Consider the following 18,852-nt stretch of genomic DNA (forward strand, 5'->3'; position numbering starts at 1 on the left):
TGTGAGTTTGAACCCTGGCTCGTCTGTGGACCGTATGTGTGGAGCTTGCATTCTTTCCCTGTGTTGGTGTGGGTTTTCTCCAGCCATCCAAAGGCATGCACGCTATGTGAGTTAGTCACTCTTAAATTGTCAGTAGGTGCGAGTGTGTGAGTGTATGGTGTGTGTTTGCGCACTGTGCTGGGCTCATGCCCCACCCTGGGTGAATCCACCCTGCATCCAGTGTCCCATGATGGGCTCCAGCAGTAGAAACCGAAGAGTGATTGAATGTAATTTATTAAATTTGAGTTGCACATTAGATTTGGATATCTGAAATGGGGTGGGATGAGGGATGTTTGGTAGGAAAAAAAAAAAAATGTTGCATATCTGGAAGTATATGGAATTTCTCATGATTTCTTATCACTGACAACCAAGCAGAACAGCAAACCAGGAGGCGGTGGTTGAAAGCATTCTTCACATGAGACCGTGGCTCCACCAAACCAATGGGAGCATTGAGTCTGAAGTTTAAAGCTGCTAAAGACACATCAAAAGCCGCTGGCTTTAACAATATAAACCCAGACCAATATGGGTGTGGTCTCAACCCGAAATGAACAACAGCTTTGTTTATTGTTTTTATTAAAAAGCCTAGTAGCAGGCCAATCTCAGTATTGTTACGTTGAGTGATCAAAGGTCTCGATGAATCGGTTCTAAAACTGTGTTTCGCCTTGCTGCTTTAGCCCAGAAAATTCTCATAAATCATCATTAGCATGACAGCCCTTATATCCTGCCCATAAATCACAGAATACTTTTACAGTTTTTCCTACCTTCCTTGTGTGTGGTTAGAGTTTATTACCATGAATGCTGATACATTAAATCCATTGCATTATAGTAGAAGCAGCTCTAATATTGCACATTAACTGGAACACAGCACTAGTACATCTTGCACTGTGTGACTATTCATTACATTTGCTATTAAGTAGTTTGTAGATGTGCTGAGCTGGAGGTCAATGGCACACAGAATGCAGAAGAGTTCTTGTGTAGTTCTTTCGCCCCATCATGAGTTGTAGGACCTGGTGGAGTTTACCCATCATTTGTAGGCCTTCAAACATTCTGGTGGTCTTCCTGAGGTCTTGTTTACCACTGTCTCCGGTCTGAGTGAATGTCAGGCCACTGACTACTGTGACGTGATTGGTGGGATGCCGCTGTAACGGTGGACTGCTGACAGGAGTCCCAGTATTGATTACTTTCTCGGTCCTTTTAACTCATCAATACCCATTAAAACCGCACTTAAGGTTAAGGACACACGTGACCCCCGCTGATGTTCACTCCTTCCTGACTGAGCAACACACAGAACTCCATTTCCAGGATGGACTAACCAGCTGGTAGGAGTCGGCACAACCTCTCCCAGGAGAGCCTTCAGTGTCATGGTGGCCAGGTTCCTGTGTAGGAAAGTGTGAAATGATTCCTGAAGCCTTTTACCAATACGGTGATAACGGTGCATACCTCATCCTGTCCGGGGTTCTGCCAAGCGCTGTCAGTTCATCATTGCCTCACATTTCAGACAGATGCTAAATTTATGACAAATCCCTGTACACAAATCATTCTTATCTGAAGCATCACATTATGATCCCTGTACTGAGACTATTAACTGTTTGACAGCACATTCCTTAAAATGAAATGACGCTTTAGCAGGTTAATTTGTGTTCGCCAATGAGGGCTGTCAGGAAGAAAAATACAATCATAGACTGAGTATTAACTTTAAATACAGGGAAATATAAATCAAATTTCTACACCATTATAAATCCCACCATCCCCCCCTAAAAATGTGGCAGCCATACTGAACAGACATCTGATCCCTCAAGCTTTAATGTTTATATTTATTCTGCTGCTGCTCTTTTCCTACACAACTTCCTCTCATTACAGGTCCAGTTTCCCCCGAGCAGCATGGGGTTAAGGGCTTGTTCGCAGGCTCGGTGGATTTTCAAGTGTTCAGGCTTTTCTGAGGGTGGGGTTCAAGCTTACTTTGTAGGTAAGCCAAGTCAAGTTTTTTGACCAGTGAAAGTATATACAGTGAAGGCCTGCTGCAGAATGCATGTTAGATGCAATGCAGAATGCAATGCATCTGTTCTAAATGAAAACTTCTGAATCTTTTAATGACTGAATTGTAATTATTTTTGTAATATCAGTCATTTCACACATGCAGCCTTCAGCGTTTCCATTGTTTACAATGATTCCTGCGTTTCCAGCATTTAAATTGATCTGCATCACGATGCAGAGGTGGACAATTCTGCATCGATGCAGTCCAGAACATAATCAACTATAGCATAATGGGCAGTGTTTGGTCTGCCTCTTCAAAACACACACTCTCCAAGCAGGAATGGAGGAAAAGATGATCATCCAGAGTATCCAGAGATCTACAACATGACATTATCGTCTTACCATGCCTACTTTTTCAGACGTTTGTGGTGTCAGTTGAGCGTGTTTTTTTCCGCTCATTGTAGCAAATCAAAGCATCCACATGGGAGAACGAGACCTTAACTCCAGTAATGTACAAAATGTATGGGTTGCGATGCATCGATAATTGAGGCATTAACAATCTTAATTGAATCGAATTGTGAGACCAGTGAAGGTTCACACCTCCAGTTACCATCCACCCTGCACTAGCAGGACTGCAACCTTTTCAGCTTCCAATATTCCACTGCTTGTGTGCAGACTGAGGAACTCACAGTATCTGTCATCAGAGGACACATTACTGGAATGAATGAACAAAATGTAATCATTAAAGTTTAAACCAACTTTAAAGATCAAAGTTAATTTTGCAAAATTATCAAAACTGTGTGTTGATTCAGTGATCACAGAGCACAGAGAATGTACCAGAGGCTCAATATATCAGCAAGTTCTCCTGGCAGAAATTTTCTCCTTACACCTATCACTACATTTTAATAATCATGTGCAGAGGACAGTAAAAAAGTCCTCTTAGCACTTAAGGATTCGTAAGTTACTGTACAACCCAGTGATGAGATCAGTTTACTGCATCAGTCGGATGTATGAATTTTTTTGTGTATGAAGTGTAGTTTTGGCTTTTTCGGTGTGTGGTGATGTAGAAGATCACCAGATGAAGCCGTGCTCTTTTGAGGAACGTGTGATGCATGTTTGGGTGTCTGTGCATTGTGGAACCAGGAAATGAAGGGATGCCTTAAGGTTGCATTGTGCTCATTAAAAACCCAACGATGTATTAAAACAGGACAACAAAAGAGAATGAGAGGATTGGGTTAATGAAAGGATCAACATAATGACAATAAATTAGGCTGTTCATGGAGCTAAAAGCTAACATTCCTAAAATTGTATCTCCCTGTCTAGAGTTGAGTTTGAGGTTATGAGGAACTCAGTCTTTCCATTTTATGGCATTTGCCGAGTTAATCTGAACACTGATTGCTGTTCTTTGTTCCCATTGGGTGTCAGTGTGATGAATTAAGACCCCACAGGTTCCCCTGCACACCGTCCTTGACACATTTGCTCAAGGTGGACACAGTGACCCCATCAGATGGTGCTGTCCAGTTCCCGAAGGGCAGCGGCAGCCTGGTTTCACCACATCTATCTTTACAGCCCCACTAGCCCCAGATCCCCCCCTTTCCCCCACCAAGTGCCTTGGCTTCTTCCCCTGATAATTCTGCTCCACGTATGATTAATGCATGTTTACTCCAGCAGGTCAAACCATTTCCATGCAAAGAGGGGGGAAAAGGACTTCAAGGTAAAGTGCAATTACTCAGTTACTCCACTTCCATTCATCAATCGCAATTATTTTAAAGGAAAACTCACACTCACCACCACAGTGTCACCAGTGTCTTTACTGTAGTGTTCAATAAATGCCTTTCTTTCTTTATTTCATTCTTTTCCCCCAGTCTTTGTGGGTGTGTTGTGGTATCTGTTGCAGATTAATAAACTAAAGTTTTCTTGCTGCTCAGCTGCACAAAAGTCTGAGTCTGAGTCAAGTTGGAGAAGTTCATTTAATTCTTTGGCCTTGTTGTCTGGTTTGGAAATATTGTTTTGTTGTTTAATATTATAAATCATCTATTTTTTTCATGTTTGTGCTGTGGAATGTGATGTAATGACTGGCATTTGGTTGAGTTTCTTTTTTGGCTTAAAACCTCTTTTGGTGGCTGCACTATAATTGTTACAGTCTGGGACTGTAAGTGGGCCGCAGCACTTTTAACGATGGTTTACTGCATGGTGGAAAAACACAGTCAATTAACACCAACAAACACGATGGCATATACGCAGAGCAGCAAACACACTCACTTCACAAAAAAAAAAAAAAAACTAAGGTTTAGCCCCCCAAAAAATTATTTCAAACAGCAGATACACTATCTTCAACAGCAAACACAGTGAATCACAGGAACAAACAGTGCAATTTACTTATCATGAAGTGAATGATTTCATAATACTCGTGCAAACATTTTGGAAACAAATGTGCCACAACCATAAAAGGCGCACAATTTGAAGTTATGTGATAATGATTTTTTTTGTTTGTGTATGATGATGTAATTTGATGCTTTTAGCCTTTTTTTTGCCTTTTATTGCTGCCTAACATCACATTTGAGAAATGTGCTTAGATCGGTGGATCGGAGCCGGGATGAGGTGTGCATGCAGATTTCTTTTGGTTCTTTTGCTAGGATTTTTAGCAATCATGGCTAATGATTAGCTGGGGTGGGAGGAATTCACGTACATGCATACAGAATATATAAAAGTATTGTTGCTGGGGAGTATTATGTCTGTTTATCAGTGTGTCAGTATGCGCTTGGCTGACCTGTCCTGTCACTTATTGGTTGGAATAAGGTTGTGACAGCTTGTGGACTGAGAAGGAACGTTTGCTTATTTTTGCCAAAAGTGTTCAGGATTAGCATGCATTTAACACATGCATTTAAATGGCAGGAATCTGCTCACCTTATCAGCACCACTGTCGCCTGCTTCCTGTGCAGATGGGGAGCTGACCCTCTCACCGGCATCCCAGAGCTGATAAGGAGCTTTGATCCCGCAGCTGCACCTCTCTGCTCTGTGTCGTTCCACGCTCGCACTCGCTGGGCAAACCAGACGGAGCCGTTCAGCAAACAGCCTCGCCGTTTAAGAGCCGAGTTACGGCTAATTGAAGCTGCAACCTGGGGTCACACTGAGATGTCTAATGAGGATGCCTTTGGTTCGCTATAGATTTTTCATCAGACGATCATCAACCACTGAGAATTGGATTCCTTTGTTTAACATGAAAGACCACCCTGTAGGAGTCATTCTGTAGAATTCTGACATCATTATTACCAGCCCACACTGAGAAACTGCTGTGTGTGTGTGTGTGTGTGTGTGTGTGTGTGTGTGTGTGTGTGTGTGTGTGTATATCTAAGATAAATAAAGGTTCAGATTTGCCACGACATTACCAGTTGCCTTGATCTCAATAGTAATGTACTACTCTGAGTTAAATGAATCATCAGCTTAATATGCTGCTGTATGTTAAATAAATGAAAAGGGCTGATTTCAATCAGAATAATATAGTGATTCTGATTATTATTTTCAGTGCTTAGTGGACAGCATGAACCAAAGTGTTGTGTTTCATAAGAAATGTCTATTTGCATTTGGACAAAATTAACATGCAACTTGATGATAGTCAGAACTGCACTACTAGACTAATTTGGACACAGCTACTCTGCGGCAGTCATGGAGACTGAAATGAAGTCATTTTGCAAAGTCCAATCCAAGAAACATATTTATTATTTCAGGAGTAAGCCAAGTATTGTTTGATGATTTTTTTCCAGAATCGCATCTTTTTACCTTAATGGCTACTTTGTTAACTAATGTCATTTACAAAAGCTGCTTCATGAGATGCTCATTAACATGAGCATAAAACTTCCGGACTGTTGGAAAACCATCCCCTTTGTCTAATGTAAGGTGATGGAGAGAAGCTGATAGTGTAAAATGCTTGTCTTGTTTTCTGTTTTTTGCTATTCAAAAAAAAAAGGTGAAATGATTGTCACATGTGATACACAGCAGCACAGCACACGGTGCACACAGTGAAATTTGTCCTCTGCATTTAACCCATCACCCTCAGTAAGCAGTGGGCAGCCATGACAGGCGCCCGGGGAGCAGTGTGTGGGGACGGCGCTTTGCTCAGTGGCACCTCAGTGGCACCTTGGTGGATCGGGATTCGAACCAGCAACCTTCTGATTACCAGGCCGCTTCCTTAACCGCTAGGCCACCACTGCCCCAGCAGGCCACCACTTCCCCAGCCCCTATTCATGTCTTTGTTCTGTAATGTAAAACATACGTGAGTAGCTGAGTAAATTCCTTATGCTCAACGCGCATAAGACTGTTCTGGTGATCGGTTCTAAAGGGTCTAGTCTCGGATTAATAGAAAATATATTGAGCTGGTCTCTCATCTGCACAAGTAAAAAAAAATAATTGATGTGACCTTTGGCGATCTGTTATTTTAGGGTTATATTCTAAATATTTAGAGGACAGTGTACTTCCACCTCAGAAATATTACTAGGGTTCGGAGGGTTCTCTCCATTTCTGATGGACTACTGTAACTCTCTAGTTTCTGGTTTCTCTGTTGTTTCACTAAATAAGCTCAATCGTCTACAGAACTCTGCAGCCAAGGTTCTTATAAGCACAAGAAGGTATGAACACCTTACTCCTACTATTACTTTTCCTAGAACTCTGTTCAATTTTGTCATTGTGATGCCCAGCAAGCACAGCACACGGTGACACAACAAAATGTGTCGTCTGCATTCAACCCATCACCCTTAGAGAGCAGTGGGCAGCCATGACAGGCGCCCAGGGAGCAGCGTGTGGGGACGATATTTTGCTCAAGGGGACCACAGTGGCACCTTGGCTGTTTGGGAAGAAATATGGATCACTATAACACATAACAAGGAAGAATGGGTATATGATCCGGTCTTTCTTTTCCTTTCTGACTCCATTCTTCAACCCCGTTTGCTGTGCTGAGATGATCTGTGAGAATATTAAGCATGTTTTAGCCATGCAAATGCATGCTAATTACTCTACAATTATCTCTGATGATAATGAGGCTTGTGATTGGAGACGTAGCACCCTGACACCTTGCGGCGGTGATGCGCAGGTCAGCTGGTGGTTTGACTTTCCTTGCTCTCATTTTTCCCTCCTGTCTTACAGGAAAAATCTTCAGTAATGGAGAGAGACTGTAAATAAGTGGCAAGGCTCTTGACGAATGAATCCATTAACATTTCGCCATGTCATCTGGAAGGGAGATTTGCCGTTTATGGGGCAGGAAATAACAGGCCTGTAAATCTGCCAGCGTGGTCCAGGAGAGGCGGAGAGGAGGCTGGCCGGCGCGGCGCCCATGATGCAGCATTTTATCTCCCCTGGAATGACATCTTTATCTGCCTAAATTAAGTTTTGATTCCTTGCCACATACGGTGCCACATATCACTTTTAACACTGATATCAAGAGCAGCACTAAAATTGGCCCGCGGCCCGCCGAAAGGGCTTTTATTTTGTAGAGTGCTTCCGATGTTTCCTGCCTGCGTACCTTTCATCTGCGTTCAAAGGCGTGATCTATCTATCCCCATCTCATGCAGCCATCCGGAACTTTCTAAAAAAGACAAGGAGCAAAGGTTTATGGGTAGAATAAATTTCCAATTTAAATAGGAATTTAAAAGCAGCCACTCCTAAACTAAGTTACTCCGACTCCTGTTCAACTCACAGGCCGCAGTGGCGCTTCCGACTCAAGGGTCCCTGTGGGAAGCAGATGCAGATTTCCCAAGGACACACATCCGTCATCGGAGACAGGTGATAAGAGCAGGACAACAGCGGCTGAGTGATGTCACTGAGGAGGAGTGTGGCGGGACGCTGAGGGAAGTTTTACTGCGGTTACGTCACGAGCTGGATCCAGTAAAATGTCTTTCCACTGGATCCCTAAGAGCTGCCATGTCAACCCCTGACGCAGACCCATTCATGTCAGCGGTGTTAATAAAACAAGAGCAAATTTCTACACAACCCCGAAACTCACACCAGAGCCTAGAAATGTTTTTAATGCATGAATGTCTGCTTGTGGTTTGCCTTCTATTGTTTATTTTTCTTTCTACTCTTATCCGTAAAAATGTCATGCCGGATACAACCTTTCATGGGTTCCCATTAAAGTGGGAGTGACACATTTATCCTTGTTCAATTTTTTTTTTGTATTTTGTTTCGGTGGATGTAAATTTAAGGCACCATAGAGTCTACAATAGGACCTTTGGATCAATATCCCTTCAAAGACATTTATCAGACTTTCAAATTGCTTCCACAAGGAAATTTGGTCAAAGTTTGCATCACTGTATGTTATTCTCCAATGAGAAGAGTTCATATTTTCTCAGGCCCGCAGTTATAAAAAAAAAAAAGAAAATCCACATCCACGTCTAAAAACTCATACATCCAGATGCAGCTCTGACATTATGGCTGAGCACTTTTTCATCACCTACAGTTGAAAAGAAAGCAAGCAAGAAAGTGCTGAGACCTTGGTGAGTCTTGGTGCTCATATAAAAAAAAACCCACAAGGATTCCTGAAGAAACAAAAGTGGCCATTTTACCACAAAACACACACACACACACAAACACACAGTCTGTTGGATTTAAGATTCTCTTTCCTGTGGCACAGCTGAAAACAAACAGCACAGCACAAAAGAAAGATGTACTGGCAGTGGGAAGTCCTTCAGCTGTCTGATTTAGGGTTGTATTTTTTTTAAAACAATGGTTTTAGCAAAAGCATTATTTTTACTACTGTTTTAGGTTTTTGTAGTGTTTGTATGTAGTTTACTTTATGGACAATCTTTACTTGTGTGTTTGTCGGTAGAACTAATACTAAAAAAAAAAGTGAAGTGATTGTCACATGTGATACACAGCAGCACAGCACACGGTGCACACAGTGAAATTTGTCCTCTGCATTTAACCCATCACCCTAAGTGAGCAGTGGGCAGCCATGACAGGCGCCTGGGGAGCAGTGTGTGGGGACGGTGCTTTGCTCAGTGACACCTCAGTGGGACCTTGGCAGATTGGGATTCAAACCGGCAACCTTCTGATTACGGGGGCCGTTTTCTTAACCACTAGGCCACCACTGCCCCTATAATAATACTATAATAATTTTTTTTTTTCATTGAATGGGGTCTATTGCACTGATTTACTCTAATCTGAGACTAAAGTCACCACCAAGACAGACCTGTAAAGGATCGGACTACACCAGACCTCCGAAGGCATGCTGTGAGCATTTTCCTGCAGTTTCTTGCACTTGCCTACTTCAACCTATACGGTCGCTTGCTGCCTGATATGGAGAGAAAGGAAAGAATGAAAGAAAGAAAGAAAGAAAGAAAGAAAGAAAACCACGGTCCCTTGTTTACTGCCATTGATCGGGCGTGTGAGGAAAGAGCATGTCTGTAGCGATTACTGGGAAGAGATTCAAATCAGCACTGGGCCCAGCAGCCAGACTAAACGTGTTTAGGGGAAAATTCCAATTTCCTTATTAGATTCTCCGACCCTAATGGATTTGTTTGCTGTTGGTGTCCTGTGGCATTAATCACATTTAATCAAGAAACCCATTTAAAGAAACAAGAGAGCAAAATGTCTGAAGAGAAAGGAGGAGGAGGGATTCTTTATTCGTTTTGCTATTTTGCATTGTATTAATTGGCGTTAATTAGAGCGCCGGGGATCTGCGCGTCCGCTGTCCAGCCCTGGTTTTGCGCCTGCGTGTGCGTGTGCGCCTGCGTGTGCGTGTGCGTGGATTGGTTGGAGAGGAGAAGGGATGGAGGAGTGCGGGACTCTCCTCTCGCCCTCAGTTCTCCAGCAGAAGGCGGACGCGGCCGGAGGCTGCAGGGAGTGACGCGCGGAGTGGCGCTGACATGCGCAAGCTGCTCGCAGGCTGCCGCCCGATCGCCGTGCGCCCTGCGTGGACGCCGTGGAGAAGCGAGCCGCCGAGGGACCTTCGCCCGCCTCCGCCCGCCCTCGCCGACTTTTGCGCCGCTCCCGGTCTCCCGCGGTCGGGGCTTCGCCGCAAGAGCGTCGCCGGGACCCCGGAGCCGCAGCTTCAGATGGTCCCACCTGTCACCTCCCTGCTGCTGCTGCTGCTGCTGCTGCTGCTGGCGCCGGGCAGCAGCGGAGCGGCTCACGGTAAGAACCGAAAAGTTGCCGAAACGGAGCGCCCCACTGCGTGGGGTCTTTAGGTAACGGTCCACGCTCACGCCTTTACTCCACTATAACATCGGGAACGGATTTGGGATTCCTTCTGCTTTTTATGGCGATGAAGGGCTCGAGAAATGGCTTTTACAGTTTCCGTTTTTCTCATTTTTTTTCTTTTGAAAAAAAGTCAGACCGTTTGCATTAATACTGTTCCTCAAAAGAGGCTGGATAATAATAATACGAATAATAAAACAAAGAAAACTAAAATATCTGTTAATTAATGTAATTCTGCCTGGATTATTACAGGAAAGGCCACTTCAGGGCATTTTTCTTTAGAAACTGGCCAGACGTTTGCAACGGTTCATCTTTGTTAAGGGTGTGTGTATGTGAGTGTGTTTCCTGTACACTCTTTGTACTTCTCTGTAGACTGGTGTGTGTGTGTGTGTGTGTGTCTGCGTCCAAACAGAATCTGAACTTTACTGGCTTTATTAAACTCACGTGAGGAGCGGATTGATCTGCTTGATCGGAGAACAGGACATGGTTAGTGTGTATTTACCATGAGAGCAATTCTTCTTCACAACACTACTATATTCGATGTGTGTTTTATATAAAATATATATTTAGTATTCTGAGTATGCTGTACATGTTATGTATTTTTATGAGGTGGCCGTGGCCTCAGCAAGGTGAAAAATCAGCCCCGAGTGAAACGTTGGGCTGGAAGCTGCGTCTGCAGCAACGACACCACTTAGCCGTTTATTACAGGAAGGGATCGCGAGCGTCTCCAGCTCGGTCTTCAGCGTTGTGCATAGTTAATGAGGACTGGGCCGGGAAGTGGCAGCCCAGATCCAGTTTCTGAAGGGCAGAGGCGGATGACATAATCCCCATTCCAGAACCTCGCAGAGGCCCGGTGTCGCTGGCGATAATGGGGAAACCAACCAGGTCGCTCGGTGTCCATTAAGAGGTCGATATTCCGGGAGAATATTGTTTGTGACTAATTAATGGCCCTCAGGATTTTTTTTTTTGGATCCTAATGAGCGACACGCGTTTGCCTGAACATGGGAGGCTGCTTTCTCCTACTGCCGCTGCTCGGCTCTGTTGTTTTGGGGTTGTTTGTGAACGAAGGAGCTGTGAATTTTCTAAAAACCCGCACGGAGAACACCTCCTACTCACTGTGCCTTGGGAGAGGACAGCGGGATGAGCCGAGTGGGACATTTCGGGGTCCTGCAGCAGATGGGTGTGTGGATTTTTAGGGTGCGGTGGGCAGCCTGTGTGTCTGTTTGAGTGTGCGGACGCTTTGTTAATGAAACGGGGGCAGGACGCTAATGTGCACGGCGCGTTTATGATCTCTGTAGGCACTTTATGGTATCCTGTAGGGATTGGGGGGATTTTCCCTGGCTGGTGCGCTCCTCAGGCAGAGAAGTAAAAAGCCCCCTTGTTTGTCAGCCTCCAGACAAACGACTGCCGACAGCAAGCAAAGTCGATTTCATGATGAATTTACATCTTCACAAGCTTTTTTAATCTATAAGCATAATATAAGTAATAATTAGTAATAAGTAATAACAAAAATAACTCTTTGTTTATTTGCTGCTGTACATTTTAAAGTGACCCTCAGGATTAACACAGTTCTTTTTCTCCCCTCACACACACACACAGTCAGAGTGGAACGTGTAAGAAATGTTTTTGCGATCACAAGGTAACCACTTCCTCTGCTGCGTTACGGCGGGTCTCGGGGCGGCCGAGGGGCTCCAGCTCCCGCGCTGGCCTGCAGATACGCTCTGCTCGCACAATGGGGGCATTGTGCTGCGCGAGCCGTACGGCATCCCGCGCCCGCGCTGCAACCTGGAGGTCGTTCCTGTCAGGTTTCCACAGAGACCTTCACTTTTATTGGGTCTGTACAGTGTGCGCCGTGGCATGGGGGTGAGAGAAAATGGTCAGAGTTCAGGTGACGTCACTGTAGAAAGCATTTAACCTGAGATTGGTGTGTGTGTGGTTAAAAAAAAAAAAGATATTTTCTTTATTTTTCACCATTAGGCATTTCCATGATGTCAGCTCACTGGCGCTCTCTTTTAAGCCCATCAATGACGTGTTTTGCCAGTGGAACGTTCTTCTGAAATTGGAATTACAGGGTTAGGTGGCTCTTCCACGTCTGCCTTCTCCTCTCTCCTTTATCCCTGGTGAAAGGAGCAAGGGGGGGTGGGTGGTGGTGGTGGTGGCGTGGTGGTGGGGAGACATTAATCACCCCGTCACAGAAGCCACGGGAGGGGCATCGGTGCAACTTTCATGTCTAATAGCAGCGCGCTGGTGTCATTAACACGGCTCAGCGCAAGTCGCAACACTGCTGAAACATTCCTGGCCTGAAGCGGTGACGTTACCCACATTCATAACCATCAGACGGGGCACTACTTTACTGCTCTATATAAACCATAAATGCTTTGTAACACAGCGTGAGGGTAGCTTATGTGGAATATTAAAGCAAACAATATGCTCTTTGTCACACTGTCATGTTAATCATATTTTTAGAGTTTTATGTTATGAACACTGGAGCACATCAGTCATTATGGCATTTTTTTTTTAAATTACGCTTATGGGCGTAAACGTGCTGGTTGGGTCTCCTTAACCAACGTGGTGGATTGGCCCACTTCCGAATTGCAAATGGGCACCTCTCATGGTGGCTGAAGGTGAACAGGCTTCTGGGGGAACCCCTTACACTCAATTACCGGGCAGGGTCAGGGGCAGTGATGGCAGGAGAGGCTGGCTGAGGGCAGGAAATGGCGGGAAACAAGAGCCATTACATACGGAGAGCCCTCATTGCACCGGCAGAGGGGAAAACTTCTTGAGGCACACTCTTTATAGAGATGCTCTTCTCCGAAAAATGCATTTTTAAAAATTCCCCTTCATGCCGGTGAAGTGGTGTGGAGGAGCTGTTGGGAGAGTCTAGAAGCAGCTTCTGTGAAGCAGGGAGGCAGGAACAGGGCTGCCGGGTGAAATTCGGATCCTGACTGAAGAAATGTCCAGAAAGATGGAACCACAAATAGAGAGATGTTTTACATGAGCTGCATTTGCATTAAACACCAGAGCTGCTGTTCATGTTGCTGTCTTGTCTTCCTAGGACAATGTCAATGAGGTGGCAAGGAGGGAAAAATGGAAAATATAGAAAAAATTAATTCATGTAATTCATAACTGAAATTCAGTGTTGCAAATGTAAAAAAAAAAAGGCTGAAGGGTTTCGTCAAAATTGTATTTGTGCCTTTCTGTTCTATATGTGTAGAAAGAGAGCATATCATTTTATCTGAGCTTTACTTTAATGACCCCAGTTGAACTAAAGTACAGTTTTACGAGCATAACACTCAGGTTAATTCTGTCCCATACGCAGAATCATGCCATTTGCCGTACGTGTTACAGCAGCACTCAGCAAAAAAGCTTCTCTGAGCCCAAATGGCTTCTGCAATTATCATTGCTGGTGCCAAATCTTTGCTGACTTACCCCTTAATTCTCATTGTCGACATAATTATCCATCATGTATGACTCGGTAATCACCCCGGCCAGGCTCTTTTGGACCAGACTCAGCCTCCATCTTCTGATAAAGAAGCCCTGCTGTCTGCCACCGAGAGACGTAATCTCTGTTCTATAGGAAACATGAGTACAGGAGAGTCCTGTCTTTTACTGCCTGCCTCCAATTTATCAGCCGTTTCCCTCCCTCCCTCCCCCATTCCCCCTTCTCCCAGCAGTTGAAAGCATAGCACAGATAATGGGCTATCCTTTACTGGTTTTATGTGGTTCAAATATGAACGTTTGTACATCCCAGCCACCGTTCTGAGTTTCCACCAGGGTCTGGTTTGTGTTAAGACTTCTTAAGAAACAAGAGACAATGTTCCCCTCCCGCGGACCGAGCACTAGCCCCAGTAGGGTCTTGAGGAATGGGGTTTGTGGAGTACCCCTTTAGTGCTCAGTAATTAGCAAACCTTGCCTGAGGGCACAGTTGGGGGGAATTAAACTGACCTAATGTTCCTCTTTAGAACAAAAGAAGTGTTCCAGAGCGAACAAGCGTTCTTTCAGCAGCAAATACGGAGAACGGCATCATTTTTTCCTAAGTTATCTTTAGAATTTAGAGTTGTTTGTTTAACCCAGAGTTTCCCGACTCCTGTCTGGAAGATGTCACTTATCTGAGGGTCACAGGCACCTCCCTCAGCCCCATGGACTTATCCCGGACCCGTCACTGCAGCTTTTTTGTTTGTGTTAAAAGCCAAACCTTCGGCGAGAGACGGGAGCAGATAAACGTGTATGAATACCAGGCATTCACCTTCAGAATAACACGCTTCCCACATCTCCTCCACTCGCTTATCCACACACGATCCTGAAAGAATTTCAGCTCAACAGGGCTGCATCTTCATGCATAAAGATTGAGAGCTGCTTTCATATTTTATCTTGTTATTTTTTCTGTCTTCTCCTTATGTATTGGGATTTGAACAAACAGTTTGGATTGAAATTTGTCCATCTTTTAACTGAGGGGCGAGTGAGGGGTAATGGGCAGTTTTTGCTCAGGGCATTGGCTTCTCAATATGAAAATCTGGGGAGGCATTAGATTAATGATAATTCCCGCATTACTTCTGCTGTTTTGATGATGTCATGGGCATGTGAACTTTAGCAAAATCAGCAGATGTGAGCGCAGCCCCGTCCCCAGCGAGCTCTCTGGGGCCCAGAGTGCTGTGAGTGCGTAACTAGGGCATTCTCACTGGGGCTCGTTTTTCTGGAGTCCGAATCCTGGAGCTCTTTAATGGAAGCGGTGTGACCGGATACAGGCTACTGTAGGACACAGTAATCACCTCATTACTGCTTAACATTTAAACAAAATCAATTTAGGAGTAGACATGCCAAAGACACTCTCACTGTGTTAGATGTTGTTAATTACACGCTTGGACATGTCTTAGAGTCAATCCTCAGCATTCTGTCTCAGAAAACATGTTTAAGTGTTAAACATGAAGGTAAGTGCGACAGAACAACAAACCTAGGTCACAATCCGAAACTAGAGCAAAATCTTCAGGGAACAATGTCATATTTGTAAAAAAAATTTCAGATCTGTCTTCAGTGACGAAGCAGTTCTATGTACGATCCTGCAGCTTAGTAAGCAATGTCTGTCAGACAACAGCTTTTTAGAGGAGCATTTTTTCACAATTATTGACATTGATTATTAAAAAAAATTATATGTAAAGCGTATTCTTCAGTTTAATCTTTGTGAATGGCTGATGCAGTAAAAATAAATAAATAAATATATATATATATATATATATATATATATATATATATGTATGTATGTATGTATGTATATGTGTGTGTGTGTGTGTGTGTGTGTGTGTGTGTGTGTGTGTGTATATATATATATATATATATATATATATATATATATATATATATATAAAATTTCTTTCCCACTGTTACCATTGTTGCTAAGCAACATTCTTCCCTCAGCAGTCAAGTAGGTAGCATAGAGTGTAATGGTATTTAAAGAGGTAAGGTCAGAGTTGAGAGCCTCTCAGATGCAATGCTTGGTTACAGAAGTTAATTCTCTCTTTTGCATAGGTCAAAAGCTTCGGTGTATGTGGTTTGTATGCCATGACGCCAGCTATGAGTCAAAATGTAGGCATGTCTGAAAATTGTTTAGAAAAACTGTGAAATGAATGATTGTCTGTTTATGTTTATTGGGTGGAAAATGGGCTATTTGAGGTATTTTATTCTGCCTATTTTTTTATTCTTTGTTATTATGTCAATAGCCATGGATAAATATGCACAGTTTAACTGTTCAGGTATATGGTTTTGTTGGACTGATTTTTTTTTTTTGTGAGGGATTTTGTCCTGATCTCATTCCATAAAGTTCTATAGTCTTGACCTCATTACATAGAGTTCCATACAGAGAATGCCTTCATGATGTGTGGTATTGATTTTTAATTGGTGACTGAGCCTGTAGAGCTGTCTGGATTTTGTTTCCGATGCAGAATCTTCACAAGTCTCATTTATTTTACTATGTTGCTCCACCCTGTATTTTCAGACTCCTGATGTATCCACTGCAGCAGACATCACAGATGGGGTTGTGTTCTCAGGATGATGCATGCTGAGGGTGCTTAAGCTTTTACCAGCTAGAGCAGTGAGGCCAAAATGCTCCATTCCTAAGTCTTCTCAACCACGGTCCCACACGTCTTCTGGCGAACTCTTTTCCACTTGCAGCTTTCTTCCTATAAATCCCAGATTTGTGAAGTGCCTACGCTATTGTTGTTTGTATTATTGTTGTATCTTCCATGGAACTCTGTAAATCCTTTACAGCCTCAAACGGCTGCTTGCTGGGCTCCTTGACTGGTGACCTTCTCTGATGGAGTTTTTTTTTTTTTTTTTTGAGGGTGGCCTGGTTTGCCCTCAGTGATGTCATAGACACTCGTTGCTTTAGGTTGCTCAGCTCCACTGATCTACTTGTACATTCATCCTTCTGCATGTAGCATTCATGAATTGTGGACTGGAATTCTCTTCAGAGCATTTCATGATATACAGTTTAATCTACACAAGCAATAACACAAAGGTGTGATTCAACACTACAGTGAAAATGAAAGTCATCTTCACATAGAGAATGGTTCACACTTTGGATAGAACACAGTGGAATAGAGAATCTGCCCAGGGAGACTAGTTTAATGAGCACTTTGTGGTGTGGGGGCCTGCGGTCCAGCACCTCTCCTATCTCAGCTACAAAAATAACTTTGACCACGCCTTTCCATCACTAACATTTAGGAATTCCCCAAATGTACACTATGGAGTTATGGAGTATGGAGCTATGCAGTTTTTAACAAGTTAACCAAATAATCAGAACAGAAATTCTGTCTTTTCTGCAGTCGGATCCTGCAAGTCCTTTCTAAAGGTTTCTAAGGTTTCTAAAGTTTTTTTAAACCACAATTTTTAAATGATGGTCTGGAGATGTGGCTTTCCCTTCCATAAAAAACATCACCCAGCACACATTTGCGGGAAGAGTAAATCACTCTGCCTTGGGCACGTATGTGTTTTGCGGCGGGTTGTTGTGAAGGGTGTGGAGGGAGTGCGCTGTTGTGAAGCTCTGCCCCGCACAAGGCAGCCAACAAAAGCACAGTGAGCCGCGGCGCTCGGAAAGAGGAGTGCGAGCGCAACTCCGCTCACCTCCCTAATCCCACCGAAACAGCACAACTCCAGCGTTGGAAGCACCGGGCTATTCTGGGCTGCGGTGCGCCGCTCTTTGTTTGCTGAAAAAGCTGCCAGAGCTTTCGGTGAGATAGTGTGACTGCAGAAGGCGCAGGGTACGAGGGTCTTCACACGCCCAGGCGGCACGCCCGCCATTCTCCTGTCCAGTGGAAATGATTTAGAGCCGAAATCCGATTCTTTTTTGTTCTCCTTTAGCCAGACAAAATACGCTGACAGTCTGATTCCCGTTTGGGGGCAATTTTTCATTCTGACAAGCCTGTTCCAATTGAATTTAGAGGATGGGTGAAATATGAGTAGTAAAATTTCACCTCAAAGTTAGATCTGGAGCATTTCTCAGGACTGTGGAGATTGGAGAACAGATGGGACCTGGGTACTCTAGATCTCAGATTGTCACAGTCTGTGGCTGTTCAGATGCTGTTTGAGCTATACATACCTAATAAAACATGGATGGAAACGGACTTTTTTTTTATGCTCTGTGACCTCATCACAGAGTGAAGAACAAACACCAGAGTCACCCGAGTCGGGGCTGGATGTTGTTTTTCTTCCTGAACGTGGTCATTTGTGGCTGCTGTTGAGGAGATGCCTGCGCCATGACATTTACTTACATTTTGCTTTGTTGGCTGAGTTGCGAGGACGTGACCTCATTTCCTATTTTTGCTGTAGCTGTAGTTTGCCACGGCAGAAGACGTTGGACAGCGTAATGCCATTTGTGATGAATAGCCGATTTTTGTTATGAGCCAAATAAAGCTGGTAATGATTTGCTAACCACCACTGTGCTCTGCAGTTTCCACTTCGTTTTTTTCTCCCCAGAGGAGGGTGTTTATGGCTTTGTTGTAAAAAGTATGAAATGGCCCTACACAGACACAAGGATTCGAAGCTGTTTTTTTTTTTTTTTGATAGATGTTGGATGGAAAAAATGAGTTTTTTTCCTAATAATCTGTTGTTAAAGAGAAATCTGTTCTGTGTTTAACAGGGTGTTGGCGAAATGTAACAATTGCAACACATCCCAGTTATGTCACTCTTAATCAAGTACAATGGTACAATTCATTCATTATGATTTAAGTGCAGTTAAGTTTTTATTTGACATTGTGTGATTAAGTATGTTGTCTGTTCAACAGTCATAAATCTGGTCTGGTGTGCATTAGTATGTATGTTATTAATATGTGAAATTATGATTTTATTTGAATCTGTGCTTTGTAGTTTAGAGTTTAGAAAGGCTCTGCTACTTTTCAGCATGTTTTGGATGATGACACCAGGTCACCCTCACAGTGTTAAAATGAAGATGTGGTCTCCTCAGCACCCATCTATTTCTGAGTTGTGGTTTTCAGCCCATTCCTGGAGGCCCGGCTTCCTGTATTTTTCATTCCTCTGCCACCACACCATTTACTCTCACCTGAGCTTAATTACAGGAGGATAGAATGAAAAATGGGGCAGAGTTGCAGGCACAGCATCGCAACAGGGGGTGGAACTTTTCTGAGGGCTCCACATGACTGG

The 18,852-nt window shown here is 43.7% G+C and overlaps 1 protein-coding gene across 3 annotated transcripts in view; it reads left to right on the forward strand.

Moving 5' to 3' along the window:
- The first annotated feature begins 9,771 nt into the window (after positions 1-9,771).
- unc5cb (unc-5 netrin receptor Cb) overlaps positions 9,772-18,852 on the forward strand; it is a 96,778-nt gene continuing 87,697 nt past the window's right edge. For 2 of the 3 annotated variants that reach the window (XM_028980940.1, XM_028980941.1), the window contains exon 1: positions 9,772-10,137. In XM_028980940.1, the coding sequence (XP_028836773.1) occupies positions 9,870-10,137 (268 nt within the window). In that variant the 5' untranslated portion in view covers positions 9,772-9,869. Of the gene's footprint in view, positions 10,138-10,660; positions 10,687-18,852 lie in introns of those variants that run through there. The other variant, XM_028980944.1, reaches the window with a different exon arrangement.

The sequence above is a fragment of the Denticeps clupeoides genome, chromosome 5, assembly GCF_900700375.1.
Source record: "Denticeps clupeoides chromosome 5, fDenClu1.1, whole genome shotgun sequence".
Classification (NCBI taxonomy): Eukaryota; Metazoa; Chordata; class Actinopteri; order Clupeiformes; family Denticipitidae; genus Denticeps; species Denticeps clupeoides.